Source organism: Hyperoodon ampullatus, assembly GCF_949752795.1.
Source record: "Hyperoodon ampullatus genome assembly, chromosome: 4".
NCBI lineage: Eukaryota > Metazoa > Chordata > Mammalia > Artiodactyla > Ziphiidae > Hyperoodon > Hyperoodon ampullatus.
The window spans coordinates 33,580,412-33,600,096 of NC_136917.1; the positions used below are offsets into that span (position 1 = coordinate 33,580,412).

The following is a 19,685-nucleotide window of genomic DNA, read 5'->3' on the forward strand; positions in this document are numbered from 1 at the left end:
CATCTTTCAAAGTGAATGTGGCTTTTTCTCCAGGGTTACACAGAGGTTTCGAGAGGGAAAACTGTATTAGGAGAACTTTATTAGAAGAATGTCAATCTATCATCATGAAGTTGAATGAAGCATGAGATTATTGAATCCTACTTCCTCATTTTTGAGCCATGTCAAAAATGATTAAGGACTTCTGGGTTAAAGGTTTCAAAATATTCTGGGTAAATTACCGCCAAAAGTAGTAACAATAATAGTAGTAGTAGTAGTAGTAGTAGTAGTAGTAGTAGTAGTAGTAAAGGGGGTGGGCAGAAGCAGTGGTATTCCACTCGTGAATAAAAACAAGAAATCTCTCCTTGTACTTACATGAGCCACCTAACATGATCAAATTCACAGAGACAGAAAGTAGAATGACAGTTGCCAGAGGCTAGGCAAAGAGAAGGGGGGTTAGTGTTTAATGAGTACAGAGTTTCAGTTATGCAAGATGAAAAGAACAGAGTTCTGGAGATGGATGGTGGTGACGGCTGCACGACAATGTGAATGTATTTAATGCCACTGAACTGTACTTTTAAAAATGGTTAAGGTAGGGCTTCCCTGATGGCGCAGTGGTTGGGAGTCCGCCTGCCGATGCAGGGGACACGGGTGCGTGCCCCGGTCCAGGAAGATCCCACATGCCGCGGAGCGGCTGGGCCCCTGAGCCATGGCCCCTGAGCCATGGCCGCTGAGCCTGCGCGTCCGGAGCCTGTGCTCCGCAATGGGAGAGGCCACAACAGTGAGAGGCCCGCGTACCGCAAAAAAAAAAAAAGGTTAAGGTAAATTTTATGTGTATTTTACCACAATTTTTTTAATTGGGGAAGGGAAAAAAGAAAACAAAGAAACCTCTCAGCCTGCTCATTTTCATTTGGGGACCAGCATGGCATAGAGGTTAGCAACTGAGACTCTGGAGTCCTGAGTTTCTCTCTCTGTTCTGCATTTACTAGCTCAGGACCTTTGAGCAAGTCATCTGACATCTCTGAGACTGTTTCTCCATCTACAAAAACAAGAATAATTAATAGTCTCCTACCTCACAGGGGTGTGAAGACAAGAAAACAAGGTAACAGAATCTCACGAGCACAAAAGTAAGCACTCTTTAAATTATCCGTATTAATTTAATAATAAATTAGTTTATTATTTAATGTTACTTATAAGTCAGCAATAATTAATTAAATTATTAACATTATATTATCAGCTAGGTCGGTAAGTGCATCAGAACACTTCGTTTTAAGGGAAAGAGGCCCGAGTTGGGAGTCAGAAGACCTAGACTTCAAGACTGGCTGTGGGTGTGAGATTTCTCCTCGGTGACACGCAGGGGTTAACTGAGATGATCTCTTATATTAACAGAAAACAAAGATCAGCTTTCCTGGTCGGCGGGAGCCAGCACTGGAGCTACACCTTCACCGCCTAAGCCTCTCAGGGAGACGTCCCGGGCGAGGAAGGGATCCAAAGATCAAGCCTCTCTGGGCTGATTGCAAAGCCCCTTCCAAAGCCCGAGGCAGAGGCAGGGTGCAAGGTTTGTGCAAGACACCCTCAGACTGGAAGCAAGGGTTCCACACCCTCGCTCCTCCCCTGCCAAAGTCTGCAACTCATCCCGCAGGGGGAGCTGCAAGGAACCTGTAAGCTTCCCAGGTCCTGCAGAGACCCCAAGAAAAGGCAACCGCAAAACAGCCTGGGTTGCAGAATTAGAAGTACCTCCCCCGCATATGCGCACTGCGATTTACGAGTGGCTCCGGGGCACAACGCGCGCCTACTGCGCCTGCGCCTTCCGGCTCGGCACAGGGCGAGAAGGGGGGGGAGTTCCCGTTGTCTCACGAAGAAAAAAATGGGTCTGCGGCGGTCGCTCGGCCCCCGTTTCTTCGTTTCTTACCTCAGAGTGCTTCATGGCTCCCTCACACGGCGGCTACTGCTCCTGCTGCTGCAGCTACCTGCCCGCGACACTGCAAGGGATACCTCACGCGCTCACAACCTCCCCGCGAGACTAACCGCGGCTCCGCGTCCGCCCCGCTCCTCCCTGCCGCGCGCGCCCCTCCAGCCAATCAGCGCACGGGGCGCCCACTTCGCCCTCGCCCAGCAGGCCTGGTCTGAACGAGAAATAGCCGCTCTCGCCACGGGGCTAGCCAATCAGCTTGCAGGACCCACCGAGGGGGCGGAGCGCGGGCAAGGGTGGGGGGGGTCGGTAGAAAGAAGGGGCTTGGCTACCCACCAATCAAAGGGGGCCTCCGCGCCGCGAGCCCCCCTGCCCCGCCCCTTGGTGACGTCGCTGTGGAAACCAAGGGAAGCCAAGGTTACTGCAAGGCGGGGGGGCGGGAGCTAGCAGTTGAGTGACGTATAAGGCAGCATCCACGTGGTGGGCAGCTCGACTGGATGAATTCCGAGGTGGGCGGCCCCCGGGGGATACCGGGGAGCAACGGGAGAGGGATAGGGGTTGGAGGCATGGGCTGGGGCACCTGGATGGAGAGGCCTTTCTGGCTAGGGGACCCGTACCTGTCATGAATGGGAGGAAAGGAAAGGGGAAATGGGTGGTGAAAAGCCTTCTGGAACCGCCCCCAACCTGTAACCATTCTGGGGCTGTCTTCACTCCCCTTTCAGTGCAAGGCCCCTCCCCACCTTGCTCGACTCGATGGGCAGGGAGGCCACATTTGTCTCTACCTGCACGGTCCAGTATGGTCACCGCTGGCCACATGTGTCTAGTGAGCCCTTGAAATGTGGCTGGTCAAAACTGAGATGTGCTGTAAACATAAAACACAAACCGATTTCAGAGACTTAGTACGAAAAGGAAAATGTAAAAAAAAAAACCAAAAAAACCTCATTAATCACCTTTTATGTTGATTACACGTTAAAATGATATTATCTTGGATATATTGGATTAAAATGCATTATTAAAATTAAATTCCCCTGTTTCTTTTTACTTCTTTAATGTGCCTGTTGGAACATTTAAAATCAAACAGCTTGCATGTGGCTGGCGGTTGTCCCTCTCACACTAGCTCTACTGGACAGTGCTGGTTTGGGGTCACGCCATGCTTTTGCTCCATTGATTGTCATGAGCAGGCTGGGAGCCTGGTTTCCACCACACACAAATACACACACACACACACACACAGACCCATGCACACTTAAGACAGGACCTGGCACACTCCCTCACCTTATCTCCTTTCTCCTGATTCCAGACCCTGCCCCTGAGCCTTCATCAACCATTGAACCCTTCAGAATTCAGAGGCCTGGCATCAGGGACATGGTGAGAAGTCCTCAAAGATAGATCTCTGATTCACAGGAGAGCAGGGCAGGGAGAAGGTGAGTCAATGCTCAGCACTTAGTCATCCAGGTTAGGCTCTAGAGACTTCTGAAGCTACAGCTTTTGGGGACCCCTGTCTCCAAGTAAAGGAAGCTAAGGCTGTGGTCTTCAGAAATTCATTACCTTTTTCATCGGGCGTATCTGGGCAAAACAGATGAAAACATAGTGTTTTATACCTGTACTTTCTCTTGTACAGATCTCTTCCTGTTAGCAGTTGTGGGGCTCACAGTATCTTGAGATCCTTTATGTACCGACGGGCCTCATTCCCTGGCCTCATGGAGGGGGATGGGGGACTACTCACTCAGAGGCCACAAGTTTAAATTGTACGAAGTTGAGTTACTTGAGGTGTCTACTTCTGAGATGCTGAGGGGGCAGGGTTGAACCCCTAAAACCCAGCCATGTTTTGCTACTTTGTCAGTTTTGCCAATTTCCAGCTTCTCCAATGTGGTCTGAGTAGGCGTGTCTTCCCTATCACTGGGTTCCAGCTAGGTAAGGCATCTGGTGTCCAAATAGGTGTCATTTTTTGGAGATTCCACACACATTCCTACAGACTGAGAACATTCTGGAATTTCCCTTTCGAGACTGCTTCCCTGAGCCCTGAACTCACTCAACAGGCACCAAATAATTTTGTGAACCTACTATACTGTGTGCCAGCCGAGGCATAAAAATAATTTCCGCCCCTCTCCTCACCTACAAGAAATGCATAGATGGCTTCCCTGGTGGCGCAGTGGTTGAGAGTCCGCCTGCCGATGCAGGGGACACGGGTTCGTGCCCTGGTCCAGGAAGATCCCACATGCCGCGGAGCAGCTGCGCCCGTGAGCCATGGCCGCTGAGCCTGCGCGTCCGGAGAATGTGCTCCGCAACGGGAGAGGCCACAACAGTGAGAGGCCCACGTACCACAAAAAAAATAAAATAAAATAAAGAAAGAAACAAAGAAAGAAATGCATAGAAAGGCATGATCCAGCCTGCAAAGAAGTCCTTTGTTTTTGATGGGTAGTACAGGTGTGAGGACCCCTTGTTGGCCTCACCTGGCTTCCAGTAATCAATCTGCCAGCAGAAACCAAATCCACCCTCAGAATGAAGACTGGCCACTTTGTTCAAGCCATTTATGACACTGTACCACGGCTCTGACTATACCTGTTGGTAGGGACAGCTAGATTGTCCAGCACAGTGGCTGATTCATAATGGTGACAAGTAAATACATTTGGTATTTGCTGAGCCAAATGTGATAAGTCCCTTAGAGCAGTTTCCAAAGGGGAAATTCTATTTCCCACATGCAAGTAAGATAGGATCTTGATTCTTCCAGGAACCTGGCTTGGCTTGTTTTTGGGTGTGTCATCAAGCTGATTCAGAGCTGTGTGAGGGAAGGTAAAGCCTATAGCAGACAAGCCAGGGCTGGATAGCAACTTTCCACTGTGTCAGGAGCCCCAGAGAGACGTTTCCCAAGTTCTATCTTGTCTGTCTCTTTAATTTTTATTTTTAAGTCCATGGGATTTATTTTCTTTCTTTTTATTGACGTATAATTTACATACAGTAAAATTCACCTTTTTTAGTGTACAGTTCTGAATAAATACAGACATGTAACCACCACCACAGTCAAGATATAGAACATTTCCATCATCCCCCCAAATTCCCCTGTATCCCTTTGCAGCAGATCCCAGCCCCTGGCAACCACTAATCCAATTTCTGCATCAATACTCTTGCCTTTTCCAGAGGTCCTTTAAAATGGAATCACACAGTAAATAGACTTTTGAACCTGGCTTCTTTCATTAACATAATGCATTTGAGGTTCCTCTGCATTGTTTCCTGTGTCAGTAGCTCAGTCTTTTTTATGGCCGAATAGTATTCCATCATGTTGCCAGATCACAGTTTATTCATTCACCCACTGAAGGATATTTAGGTTTTAATGGCTGTTGGTAATGACAAATAAAGCCTTGATAACCATTTGCTCATGGGTTTTTATGTGAACATAGGTTTTTATTTCACATGGGTATTCCACCATGGGAAGATTGTTAGCTTGTATGGCTGTAATGCTTTTGAAGTTCTTTTTCATGAAGAGAAGAGTTGAAAAAAATGGCGATGCTTTTTTTAAAAAAATTAAGTCTTTATCATCATCTGAATCACACCTTAACATAAGCTGAGTGCTCACCATAAATACTCAGTATGCTAAACACTTTACACCTCAGTATTTTATTCACTGGGTGACCTCAGGCAAGTCACATGACCTCTCAGAGCCTCAGTTTCCCTACGGGTAAAACGGAGGTAATGATAGTCCAACCTCATAGGATTATTATCAGGATTAAATGAGTTAATACACATCAAGTGCTTGGAACCGGCCTGACACAGAGTAGGACCATGTCAGTGTTAGCTATTATTTTGATGTTCATTTCCTGGCCCCTCTCAAATTCATCCACATAGCAACCCTGGGAAGTAAGATCTACCCTTGTCCCATTTCATGGAGGACATACGTAGCAATTCGAGAGGTAGAGCAGGTTGTGCAAGATCACACAGGCAGTAAATAAGTAAATAGTGGGTCCAGGATTTCAACGGAGGCTGACCGACTCCAGACTCACCTGCTTAGTTCTTTTATTTTATTTTTTTATTTTTGGCTGTGTTAGGTCTTCGTTGCTGCACGCGGGCTTTCTCTGGTTGCAGTGAGCGGAGGCTGCTCTTTGTTGCGGTGCGCGGGCTTCTCATTGCGGTGGCTTCTCTTGTTGCGGCGCGCGGGCTCTAGGGCATGCAGGCTTCAGTAGTTGTGGCTTGTGGGCTCTAAGAGCGCAGGCTCAGCAGTAGTAGTAGTTGCTCCGCGGCATGTGGGAGCTTCCTGGACCAGGGATCGAACCTGTGTCCCCTGCATTGGCAGGCGGATTCTCAACCATCGCGCCACCAGGGAAGTCCTGCTTAGTTCTTATATTAGGGTTCTACTGGATACCAAAGAAACAGAACCAGTAGGATATATGTGTTTGTGAGTGTGTCTGTGTATTAAGAGATTTATTTCAGGCATTGGCTCACACGATTGTGGGGGCTGGCAAGGCAAGTCTGAAATCTGTAGGGCAGACCAGCAGGCTGGAAACTCTTGGCCAGGAACTGATGCTTCATCCTCAGGGAAACCTCAGTATTTGCTTTTAAGGCCTTCGGCAGTGAGAGCGCAGAACCCTAACCACTGTACTGCCAGGGAATTCCCTCAGTGTTTGCTTTTGAAGACTTTCAACTGATTGGATGAGGTCCACCCACAATACCAATGGTCATCTCCTGTACTTAGAGTCAACTGATTATAGATGTTAACCTAACCACATCTACAAAACACCTTCACAGCAGCACTTAGATTAGTGTTTAATTGAATAACTGGGTACAATTGCCTAGCCAAGTCGATGCATACAACTACCCATCACATCTTCTCTTCTTCTCTGAGTTGAGAGCTGAAACCTCTGCTGAGACTTCTGCAGAGGCCACTTTTCCAATAACATTCCAAAGTGCCCAGTGAGTGTCCAGGTCAAAGAATCATAGCCATAAGAAGAGATGTTGAGTTTGTTTTTTGTTTTTTTCTTTTGGGGGGCAGGGGTTAAACAATTAAAACTTCCTGAACATGACCCAGGCTTGCTCAAGGAAGGGAGAGTTCCCAGCTCTCAGGTTGCCCCTAAACACAAGGACACCCTTCTCATGATGTTTTTGGCCCACTCAGGGCTATGTGAAGACCCTGCCACATCTGTTAACTCTTAAATTTATAAGTGTGAGGAAATCCACAAGCTCTGAGTTTTTCCCCATGGTGACTCTCCCGCTATCTGTTTATGTAGCTTTTAAAAAAATCAAACTCTCTCCCCTCCATGATTGGTTCAGGAACCCTGCAGTGCTGTGCCCCTGGGCACCCAGCCCAGATTCATCCTCCCAGGTCAGCTGGTGTGTGTCCTAGTCCAGGGTCCTTACTGACACGGTTACCCTGGGGTCGGGGGTGGCCAGGGATGGCCGGAATCCCCCTGCTAGACAGCAGGGAAAGGCCATGGCATCTTTCTCAGGAGTTCCAACCTGCACATGGGCAGTAGTTACCAGAAGCTTTTTGCCAGGAGGCGGGTGGCTCAGCAGCCCACCATTCAACCAGACGGCTAGTCACCCCTTTGACAGCACTTCCTGGGCACTTCACAAATGTTGAATCAACATCAACTTCAAAGCCCTATGAGGCAGGTACAACTACTACCCCCCATTGTACAGATGAGGAAGCTAAAGGCCCTGGAAGGCTCAGTAACCAGCCCAAGATCACACAGCCAGGAAGAGCTGGAACCAAGAATGAAACCGGGCTGTCTGGCTCCAGAGCCAGTGTCACACCGCCCAGACCTCCCAAGCAGTTCTTCCAGGAAACTCTCCCCTTCACAGGGCACTACCACCTACCCCCCCTTCCCTTCTCAGGTGGTACCCCTTTTTGAGCCTTCTTACCCCGTCGGCCCTGCCCTTGACTACAGACACCCCAGACTCTCAGAGCCGAAAGGGATCATGTTGCCCACAGATGAGGAAACAGAGGTCCTGAGACGTGTATGACACGCCCATGTCTCCCCCAAATCATAAAGGTAGTGGGGAGGGGAAAAAGCAGCAGGTGTATTAAAAACAGCCAGGAATATTTACGAAGCGTCGGTTCCAGACACGTTTCTGGCACTGGAGACCCAGCACTGACAAAGACCCAGTCCCTGCCCTCGTGGTGATCGCAGGCTGGGAGGAGGGTGACATTTAGCATGAAAACCAAGGAACAGAGTAATTTCAAATTTCAGTGGCAGGGGTTCTTGAGAATACGGTAAACTGAAAGGCTTGAGGAGCTGGACTGAGAAGACCTCTCCAGGGAGATGAACTTTGGTCCCGGGTGCTCACCTCGCTTTACATGGTACTGTATGGGTGAGGACAGGGACAGTACCGGGGCTCCCAAGTGCATTCTCCCTACAGCCGGTAGAAGAGGGCGGGTGGGTAATTTTAGTCCCAGAAGCAGGGTGGGTGTCTGGGGCAAGGAAAGATTAGGTAACTCCCCCGCCCCGAGACTCCTGGCAGGAACTGATTCCCACGCCCCGTGAGATAGGAGCGGGTAATTTGCTTCTGCTACGGAAGGGGCGGAGTCTTCCCCGACCCCGCCCCTTCCCGGAGCAGCGCGTCGTAACCTATTGACCCAGGCAGGGGGCGGGCTGCGCGGCCGGCCGGGTCGTCAGGAGCAGTAAAGCAAGATCGCTATTGGTTCCCGTGGAGGGTGGGCGGGGCCTCCGTCTCCCGGGGGCGCAAGCCACGGGGAGGCGTTGCCGAGGTCGGAGCGGGAAGGGGCGCGGCCGCGAGCCAGGGGCTGTTGGCGGCTCGGCCCCGCCCCGGATATTGCGCGTCTCAGCCTTGGCGGCGGCGATTGGTCGAAACTGCGTAGGGGGCGGGGCGGAAGGTTCTGGAGGGGGCTGGCGGGCTCTGGAAGCTTCCGCCGGGCGGGTATATAGACTCCGGGAGCGGGCGGCGGCGGAGCCGGGGGACGGCTGCAGCTGGGCGGCGGGTCTCAGGCGCAGGCAATGGGAAAAGACTATTACCAGACGCTGGGCCTGGCCCGCGGTGCGTCGGATGAGGAGATCAAGAGGGCCTACCGTCGCCAGGCGCTGCGTTACCACCCGGACAAGAACAAGGAGCCCGGCGCCGAGGAGAAGTTCAAGGAGATCGCCGAGGCCTACGACGTGCTCAGCGACCCGCGCAAGCGCGAGATCTTCGACCGCTATGGGGAGGAAGGTAGTGTGCGCGCGCGCGGCCGGGGGCGCGGCCCCGCCGTTTGACAGGAGGAGAAACCGAGGCACAGCAGCCACTCTGCGGCGCCCCGGGGGCGAGCAGCCCCCGCCCTCTGGCCACACGGGCCTCCGTTCTCGGATAGGCGGCCGCCCAATGGGAGGAGCTGCGCTGCTCGCCCAGAAGCTTCTAGTATGTCTGGGGCTGCCCCTCCCTGGGCGCCCGCCTCCGCCCACGGCCCCGATCGGTCCGGGGTGCAGCAGGAGAGGGTTCGGAGGCCTAGTTTGACTGGTGGCATTGTGGCCCCGCGGGCCCTAGGCGCACCTGGGCGAGGTGGGAGGCTCTGCCGCCCTGGGGTGCAGGGCGGGGCCTCTGGCTGAGCGCCGGGCACAGCCTGCGTGTAGTGAGCCTGCAAACGAAAGTGACAGTTAACGCCGAGCGACCTCCCGGGGCTCCCTGAGGGTGGAGTGAGGTAATCCCTGTAAAGTGCTTACGTGGCTCCGTGCCGGGCACGTAGTCGGCCGTCAAGGTGCATGGAGCAATGGGGCCTGTCTCTGCCCAGCCTCCCCGGAGTAGCCCTCTTCAGGGAAAAAGAAAGCTTTCTTGTTGTCCAGTTGCCCGTTGATGACTCAGGCTGGCTTCTGGGCTTGGTCTTCAGAAAGAAGTGACTTTTTAAATAAGAATGGTGGCAGTAAGTGCCAGGGTGTGAGAATTTGAAAGTCTCCGTTTACAGTTTCACCTTCTTCTCTACTCTCCCACACGTCTCTAGCCCTAAAGTATTTAAGAGTTAACATTTAGTGAAAATTGATCCTGGGTTGTGCTTTTTTCATCGGATCTGTTAGTGAATTCTTTGTACTCCTTGTAACATTGCAGGAAGGATGGGTTACTCAGGTGTGAGGACCTGGGTGACCCCAAGAGATGTGGCCATCTCAGAGCTTGAGCTTTTCACCACTGTCATGCCACAATGAACTACCTACCTTGGGGAGTAAGGGTTCTGTTTTTGCCGCTGCAAGTGGGAGGTAAAAGCTTGGGGTTCTTCCTTATTCTTCCCAGACAGGCTAAGAAAATCCCTCCCGCAATGGTTCCTAAGCTTTTTTCCTTAAGGAAAGCTCCTGGAGAGCTAAGCTCCTAGCCAGCCATCTGATTTCTTCTGCTTTTGCTTTTCAGGCCTAAAGGGCAGTGGCCCCAGTGGCGGGAGCAGCGGTGGTGCTAACGGTACCTCTTTCAGCTACACATTCCATGGAGACCCTCACGCCATGTTTGCTGAGTTCTTCGGTGGCCGAAATCCCTTTGACACCTTTTTTGGGCAGCGCAACGGGGAGGAAGGCATGGACATCGATGACCCATTCTCAGGCTTCCCCATTGGCATGGGTGGCTTCACCAACATGAACTTTGGCCGCTCCCGCCCTGCCCAAGAGCCCACCCGAAGGAAGCAAGATCCCCCTGTCACCCATGACCTTAGGGTATCACTTGAAGAGATCTATAGCGGCTGTACCAAGAAAATGAAAATCTCTCATAAGCGGCTGAACCCTGATGGAAAGAGCATTCGCAACGAAGACAAAATCTTGACCATTGAAGTGAAGCGGGGGTGGAAAGAAGGGACCAAAATCACCTTCCCCAAGGAAGGAGACCAGACCTCCAACAACATTCCAGCCGACATCGTCTTTGTTTTAAAGGACAAGCCACACAATATCTTTAAGAGAGATGGCTCTGATGTCATTTACCCAGCCAGGATCACCCTTCGGGAGGTAAGGCACTAGGCAGGGCAACGTCTGTGGAGGGAGAAGGCTGCTTTTTGACACAGTTCAGTATTTGCTTGACACATATTTCTGAGCTCTTGGTGCATGCCAGGCTTGGGAGGTGCAGTAGCAACAAGAGTTTGCAGGGCTCTATTTTTCCAGAGCTTCTGTGCTGGTGACCTGGGTGGATCTGGGGGCAGGGCCTTAGCTATAAAGGCCTCATGGTGCTTTCCCTACATTAAACAGCCTCTGGGCAGGATGTGAGCTTCTGAAGCTACTCTCTATCTAATGTTGTCCATTTGCTTTCCAAGGCTCTGTGTGGCTGTACAGTGAATGTCCCAACTCTGGACGGCAGGACCATACCTGTTGTATTCAAAGATGTCATCAGGCCTGGCATGCGGCGAAAAGTTCCTGGAGAAGGACTTCCTCTCCCCAAAATGCCCGAGAAACGTGGGGACCTCATTATTGAGTTTGAAGTGATCTTCCCCGAAAGGATTCCCCAGACGTCAAGAACCGTTCTTGAGCAGGTTCTTCCGATATAGTCAACTATGTTCCCCAAGGACTGACCAGGGACCTTTCCAGAGCTCAAGGATTTCCAGACTGTTCCACCAGCTGTGGACCCGCGAGAGGGCGGGAGAGCCCAGGGCGGGCTTTCATACTGCTGAATGTTTTCTAGAGAATATATTACAATCTTTTAAAGTCGTGCACTAGACTTAAGTGGTTTTTCGAGCGATAAGGTGGCAGGTGGTGGGGACAGCAGGAAAAGGCAGTCCAGTCTGCCCCGCTGGGTCCTGCCGCCCTCCGGGATGGGCCCACACCCTCCTCCCCCAGGCCTTGCCCAGGGGGAGAGGCAGACCCACAGCTGGACTTGATCCCTCTGTAGTCCCTTTGCTTGCAGATGTTAGACGTGGTATGGACCTGCCTTCTTGGTTACCAAACCCTGTACACTCCTCAGTTTCTGTTGTGTAATCAGTTCATGTTTTATTCTGTATTTGTCTCCCACGTCTTACTCTTCCCCTGAAGAATCCCGTCTTTTCTCTTGCCATCTCAAATTGAGAACCTAGACTATTTTTGCCGAACTGCCTGGCTGGCTCCCACAAGCAATACCTCTCTCGTTCCAGCAAGACCAAGGGAGCCGGCCTCCAGTGAGCGAGTAACTTGTGCAGCTGCCTCTCCCTCGAGCGTCTGGGGCCCTGGCCGGAGCAGGCGGTCCTCTCGACCCCTGGCTCCAAGGCTGAGTGCGCTCACTTTCCTTCTCTGTAAGGCAATCTTTTGGCACACCTGGGATTTACCAGTGGCCCAGGTAATTTTTCGTTTAATGGACTCTGGACTCTCAAAAGGATCTGATCCTTTTGCATTTTGCACAGCCCTAGGTATAATCCCTTTTGATAAAAGGGTCTTTGCTTCTGATTACAGGAGCACTGTGGAACGTCTGTAAATATGTTTTTATAATTCCGTGTAAAGTTGGTGTGCACTCAAATGAAACAGTCCACAGCAGCTGCTGCTCTCTGTAAGGGGCCATGATGGAATTCGGAAGGAACCTGGTGGGGGCGGGGGGAGGCATGTAGGAACAAGTATTGTTCTTGCAGGCCAGTCTGGTGCTCAGACCTTTAGACTCATTGTAAGTTGCCACTGCCAACACAAGACCAAAGTGTGACTTGTCAATGTGCAGTGTGATAGCATTAAAGACTGATGCTAAACCTCAGGGGAGCGGTCCTGTGACTCTGTTTGAGGGCTCTCCTGACGGGCTGGGGTGGGGTCTGGGCAACCCTCCAAAGTCAGCCTGGGTGGGTGGGTGGGAGGGAGGGGTGAGCAGAAGGCAGGAGTCCTCTGCAAGGGATAGAGAAGTCGCCCTCCTTGAGCTGGATGTGGCGTGGATAACAGCAACCCACAGGACTCGATTCAGGCATCCGGAGAGCCCAGTGGATTCAGAGCTTGCTTTTTGTGAAGGTTGGGGCCAAAGTTAAGCAGGTCCCCTCCCTATCTTCCAACGTCTGGTTGCTGGGGCCAAAATTAAGCAGGTCCCCTCCCTATCTTCCAAGGTCTGGTTGCTGGGGCCAAAGGGAGGTGTATGTTCTACCCTCTTAATTTCCCCCCACTCCTTACTTGCTAGAACAGGCTGGTGTCAGGCAGACCCTGGCCAAACCAGACTAGGATTCCAGCCCAGGGCCGGCCCTGCCCTGGTGAAGACCTATTTCTTGCCTTCCCTTTATTTGCAGGCCACTGAAACTGCTTTTACTTTGCAACTTTTTTTTAAGGAACTGGTTTTATTTTAAGGTAAGTAATTACACAGGCGGAGAACAATGTATTGCTATTTTGCTACGAAACGTCTTGATGTAAAAACTTAAATAACACCATGTTTAACGTCAACCTAGGAGTGGCTTTCCCTTCCCACTGAAAGAATTTAACCACTGAAAACAGTCTAAGAGCAGTGCTGTCCAAGAGAACTTTCTTCAGTGATGGGAATGTTTTATGTCTTTTAAAACAGAAATTCTTTAAGATTCAATAGAAGTTGCTTGGTAGCTCCAGCCACATTTCAAGTGCTCAGCAGGCACACATGGTTAGTGGTGACTTGGGTAAGACATGGGTGTCTTAGAAGGGTAGCCATGTGGAGCCCAGAGAGGCCATCCTAGTTGGGAGGTGACCCCTGGAGTATCAGAGCCAAAAGGGACCTTATCACAAGGTTTGTTTACTGAACCAGGGACCAAGATGACATTTACTGCAGAACTGGCCCTGGCCTCGGTTGGGGTCACAGACCCCCAGCGCTGCCAATCCCCCCGCCCCCGTCTCCCTCATTACATAGCAGGTCCCTGTGAAATTCATATCCAAGGGCCACCAGCACAAATGTGCACAAAGCCTCAATGTGTCACAGTTCTGGTAACTTAGAGCAATAACCTAACCAGGGCGGTGGATGGGGCAGTGTGAGTCTAGGAAAATGTTCACAGTGAAAAAGACAGAAAGGACCCTAGTGGACGGAAAGCCTGCCCCTCAGATGTACAGCTTTTGCCCACGCTGGACGCGATTGTGTGTGTCAGGTGTCTGGTTGTCTGCAGGTGGACCTCTCCTCCTCCTTAGCTTCCCGTTAACAGATTTATTTTACTTTCCCATGCTGCCTATCTGACCACGTTTCAGAGTTCCTTCCATATCGGTGCATGTGGAGCTGCCTCTTTTTTGGGCCCACTTCATCTTTATCCATTGCACCAGGAGTGTCGCATTGATTCAAACAGTAGAAAACTCAAAATTTACATTCGGCCTGTGGTGAAAAGTCGAGTCCCCTCCCTCCTCAGGACCACTGTAGACAAGCCACGGCATTAGAAAATTTTTCCTTTTTTAAAAAATGTTTTTTGTGCATCCTCCCGGAGAGAGTCTGCTTATATAAGCATAAGCATAATTTCTAAATTTTCAGTTTCAATTTTTGGCTGTGTAATCGCAGTACCAAATTTACAAGGGCACATAGAGTTAAAAATTCTCCCTCCCACCCCGCTTTTGAGTCCACCCCCAGTGAATGTTCCCAGTGTCTCCTGTGCATTTCCTTCTGAGATGCTGCACGAATATATTTTTCTTTTTTTATACAAGTGGTACATACTGTATGCTATGTTTTTTTTTCTTCCTCACATGTCATGGAAATAGCTTCCTCACTCCTGTTTTTCTACACATTGATTCTGCCAGGCCTGCTCAGGTGGGTGTGAAGATCTAGTTCAATGTTTGATGGCCCTTACCTCTCCTCTATCGTTGCTCCTGCTTCTAGGTTTGAATCTCAGCTCAATCACTTTCTAGCTGTGTGACCTTGAGCAAGTGACTTAACCTCTCTGTGCCTCAGTTTCCTCAAGTGTAAAATAGGCATAATAATAGTACTTCTAGGGTTGTAAGGATTTTCAGGTATAGATATATAAGCACACAACGGGGCCTGGCACAGAACAAGCACTGTGTGTCAGTTATCTTTGTATCCCAATGTGAAAGTTTCTCAGCCCACAGCTGGTAACTCCAAAGACTGAGGTGAGTCCAAGGTCTTCTGGGTCAGTGCTCTCGGCTCAGGTCCAGGAACCAAATCCCCAGGCAAGCCCCTGAGACCCACAGCTCCACCCCAGCCCTCACCCAACTTGAGGAAACTGTACCTAAAGCAGGCTCACTCCCATGCTGTCTTGTCACCACCTACTCACTCGACGGCAGCAGCGGAGCATCAGGCTCTAGGACTGAGCAGCCCTGGGTTTGATTCCCAGCTCTGCCGCTCTGCAGCTGTGTGTTCTTGGGCAAGTGACTTCACTCCTCTGAGTCTCAGTGGCCTCCTTTAAAAACAGGGCTAATGAAGGTACAGACTTCATAGAGGTGTGAAAACTGGGCAAGGTAGGGCATTGGGGAGGCAAAAGAATGTGGTATTAAGAACTTGGCTTCTGGAGAGTGACTGTGCTGAGTTCGAATTCTGCTCACTGCATTCCCCTGGACAAATAACAAACCTCTCAGAGCCTCAGTTTCCTCCCATGTGAAACAGGACTAATCATAGCCACTCCCAACTTTCTCACTCCCCCAGAGCCAGAACTCAGACAGCTAACCCCTGAGAAGAACTTCACACAGGCCTGGCATGGAGCAAGTGTGCAATTAACACAGACACATATTCTAAGGCAGTTGGGGTAAACCTGCCTCAGATCTCCTTAAATATTAGTTATTCTCATTAGTTGTTAATCATTGAAGGACCCAGCATACTGCCTAACACATAATAAGCATTGTCCATTCAGTAAATATTTATTGAATACCTACAGTGTGCCCAGTCCTGTTCTTGATGCTGGGGACACAGCAGTGAACAAAACTGGCAAAAACTCCTGCCTTTGCAGAGCTGACAGTCTAGTGAGTCGAGTGAGAAAGAAAAAAATTAAGAATAAATAAATCATCTAATATGCTAGATTGTGATGAGAGTGATGGAGAAATATAAAACAAGTGGGTAGAGAGTGTTGGGTGCGGTTTTAAGTAACATGGTCAGTGAATGCCTCACAGGGAAGGTGACATTTGAACAAAGAGTTGAAGGAGGTAAGGGGAGAGCCATGTGAATACTGAGGGAAGGACCTTCCAGGCAGAAGGAACAGCCTGTGAAAAGGCCCTGAAGCAGGAGCGTGCCTGAGTTTAAGGAACAGCCAGGACAGCAAGGGGTGAGTGGGAGGTGAAGGCAGGGCAGATGGTGCACGGCCTGGTGGGCCACTGGAGAACTTCGGGTTTTCCTGAGTGAGGCAGGAGCTTGCAAAGGTTTTGGTTTTTGCTTTGTCTTAATTTTCCTTTGTTTAGGGGGTGGGTGGGGAAGGGGGAGACTGTCATTTGATTGTATAACTTCAAGTACCTGAGCTATATCATCAGTCTCTTGAAATTTCAACACACCAACCTTCCATTTCCAAATAGCACAAAGCAAACAATAAGCATCTATTTTCTATTAAAATCTAGTCCTTAAAAGTACAGAAATTCATGCTCCCTCCCACAAACCTGAGAATGCTTTCACGGCCTGCTGATTCCATGCTTGGTGGCAGAGGGGGACGTGACGGTGTCTGATTTCTTCTGAGTTCTCAAACTCTATGATTATTCAGTGAGACAACTTCCCTCTTTGTCATGAAGAGAGGAGCGATAGCCTTGGGAACCCTCCAGAAGGTCCTCCTTCTGAGCAACCTGAGTTTCCTTGAGGTCACCAACCATGCCCTAATAATCTTTGCATCACAGGCACCCAGGGCTGCCCTTGGCCCAGAACAGACACTCTGAGTGTTTGTTGAATGAGTAATCGGGTGACAAAGCGATTCAGACAAGAGGACCTGTAACACTTGCCGTATCACTGCTCATGTGCAGAGGAACACACCCAGCCCTGAGGTCTGCTGGTGGGTACCCCCAGCAAGGGGTCCCCCATACCCTACTGCTTCCAGTTCCCACCTGGAAGAAGTGGATATTCTGTCTGGCTCCAGGAAAGCCCCTATTTCCTAGGATCCTGTTTCTACTTCAGGATTCATGTATTAGTCATTGGGCACAGTTCATGAAGGCCAGCTCAACACTAGGCCCCAGGGGACCCAGTGAGAGGCAAACAAAGCCGTCGGGGAGGCGGGGAAGGGGGAATGACGTGGGGGGAACTCGTGGAGCTCACAGTCTTCCAGGAAACACAGACCTCTGTTCTGGTTTCCTGCGGCTGCTATAACAAAGTACAACAAACTGGGTGGCCTGAAACAACAGGAATTTATTCTCTTGCAGTTCAGGCAGCCAGAAGGCCAAAACTAAGATTTCAACAGGATTGGTTCCTTCTGGAGGCTCCGAAGGAGAATCTGTTCCATGCACCTCTCCTGGCTTCTGGTGGTTGCCAACGATCCTTGGCGGTCCTTGGATTGTGGCTAATCACTCCAATCCCTGACTCTGTCTTCACGAGGCCATCTCCCCTTCCTGTCTCTGTGTCTTCTTTTCTGTCTCTTATAAGGACACGTTGGATTCAGGGCCCATTTAAATCCAGGATGATCTCACCTTGAGATCCTTAATTTAATTACTTCTGCAAGGGGGCTTCCCTGGTAGCACAGTGGTTGGGAGTCTGCCTGCCAATGCAGGGGACACGGGTTCGAGTCCTGATCTGGGAAGATCCCACATGCCGCGGAGCAACTAGCCCCGTGAGCCACAATTACTGAGCCTGCGTGTCTGGAGCCTGTGCTCCACAACAAGAGAGGTCACGATAGTGAGAGGCCCGCGCACCACGATGAGGAGTGGCCCCCCCACTTGCCGCAACTAGAGAAAGCCCTCGTACAGAAACGAAGACCCAACACAGCCATAAATAAATAAAATAAAGAAAGAAAAAAATTTAAAAACAAAACAACAACAACAAAAGAAACAAATCAAGCATTGAAAATCATTTGCACCAGCTTGATGTTTGGGTTCCATGTAAGTTAAGTGAAAAAAACCTTCTTGACCCTATTTCTGCATGTGATTCTCTACTGAAAAGTAACAAAAACATTCCATTTTTAAAACAAATTGTGACGGGCGGTGAAAAGTGGATACTGTACATTAATGTGGAACAGAAGAGATCCTGGGGCAAGCAAAGTGAACCACCACCAACCACACGAAAGGCCGGTCTTCAGCCAAAGAAGGTGATGTTGTGTATATGGTGGGATTGGAAGGGAGTCCTCTATTATGAGCTCCTTCCAGAAAACCAAATGATTAATTCCAACAAGTACCACTCCCAAGTAGACCAACTGAAAGCAGCACTCGACAAAGAGCGTCTGGAATTAGTCAACAGAAAACACATAATCTTCCATCAGGATAATGCAAGACGGCATGTTTCTTTGATGACCAGGCAAAAACTGTTACACCTTGGCTGGGAAGTTCTGATTCATCTGCTGTATTCACCAGACATGGCACCTTCAGATTTCCATTTATTTTGGTCTTTACAAAAGTGAAGAGAGAAAATTTTCTTAGTGAGAAAATTTCCATTCCCTTGAAGACTGTAAAAGGCACCCGTAACAGTTCTTTGCTCAAAAGGATAAAAAGTTTGGGGAAGATGGAATTATGAAGTTGCCTGAAAAATGGCAGAAGGTAGTGGAACAAAACTGTGAATACACTGTTCAATAAAGTTCTTGGTGAAAATGAAAAATGTGTCTTTATTTTTAACTTAAAAGCCAAAGGAACTTTTTAGCCAACCCAATAATGTCCAGTTAACATTCAAATATCCTAGGTTATCCCTAGAATATCCTTCATTGCTGTTTTACCTTTTTTTTTGAAATTTTTATCAAGGACCCAATCAAGGATCAAACATTGATTTTGGTTGTCTTCTCTCTCTCTCTCACTTTTTTAAAATATTTATTTATTTGGCTGCATTGGGTCTTAGTTGCGGCACGTGGGATCTTCGGTGCAGCATGGAGGATCTTTCACTGCAGCACACAGGCTTCTCTCTCTAGTTGTGGCAGGCGGGCTCTAGAGCACATGGGCTCAGTAGTTGCGGCACTCAGGCTTAGGTGTCCCACAGCATGCGGGATCTTAATTCCCCGACCAGGGATCGAACCCACGTCCCCTGCATTGGAAGGCAGATTCTTAACCACTGGACCACCAGGGAAGTCCCTGTCTTCTCTCTTTTGTCTCCTTCAATCTAGAACTGTTTCCCAGTCATTCATTTGTTTAATTAATGGATTGATTTTGCCTTTCATGACATAGATCTGTTTGAAGAGTCCAGACCATTTTGTTTTTGTTTGTGTTTTTGTTTTTTAAAGAATGTCCCTCCATCAGGATGTGTCTGGGTTTTTCCTAGTTATTAGATTCAGGTTACACACTTTGGGCAGGACCAAGTTCTTTGAAAGTGATGTTGTGCCCTTCTCAGTAATACATCACAGCAGGGAACACAGTGAGAACAGCCTGTTCCAGCAGTGGTGAAGTTTTTTGATCACTTGGTTGAGGTGGTGACTGCCAGCTTTCTCTGCTGTGCCTTTTCCAAGGTACCTTTCCGCCATTGAAATTAACATGTAATCTGTGGGCTGGTTCTTTGAGACTGAATATCCACTTCCCCATTGACAAAGCACTGCCTGAATCAATCATTCATCTGATGGCTGCACAATGGTGCTTTTCTAACTCAAACTTTCCTTCTGTATGTATTAGTTGGCATTCCAGAACTCTCTCCCTCCATCCCCCAAAAGGGACAGAGATAGCACTAAAATCTGAGCTCCTCACCAGCTGAGGCTTCCAGCCTCCTGAGCTATAAAATCAAGTAGGAAGGAGACGTCCGGTGTTGCTCTGTGCCTTTGGGCAACCCCTCCCCCCTCCCTGGGCACTTCCTCATCAGTCAACAGGTGGATTCAGGTGGATTCCGCTCAGGACTCTGCTGTCCCCATGTCCCACATACTGTCCTCTCCAGGTGTGTAGGAGGCAGCTCAGACACCATGCACAAGCAGGGCAGTGGACACAGTCCCACAGAG

General features: G+C 49.6%; 1 protein-coding gene and 1 long non-coding RNA gene across 2 annotated transcripts; one reads left to right on the forward strand and one right to left on the reverse strand.

Annotated features, from left to right (window-relative positions):
• Positions 1 to 798: 798 nt before the first annotated feature.
• On the reverse strand, positions 799 to 2,119 carry LOC307051866. Its single transcript, XR_013810841.1, has 2 exons — positions 1,889 to 2,119; positions 799 to 1,015 (listed from the first exon to the last, which is right to left on the reverse strand). It is a non-coding gene; the product is annotated as an uncharacterized lncRNA (long non-coding RNA).
• A 6,716-nt stretch (positions 2,120 to 8,835) lies between these two features.
• Positions 8,836 to 11,484, forward strand: DNAJB1 (DnaJ heat shock protein family (Hsp40) member B1; the record flags this gene model as incomplete). The annotated part of the gene is made up of 3 exons (XM_079703430.1): positions 8,836 to 9,046; positions 10,208 to 10,788; positions 11,091 to 11,484. 3 exons carry the CDS (start codon positions 8,836 to 8,838, stop codon positions 11,319 to 11,321), a joined length of 1,023 nt encoding a protein of 340 aa, XP_079559556.1. The 3' UTR covers positions 11,322 to 11,484.
• Positions 11,485 to 19,685: the final 8,201 nt, after the last annotated feature.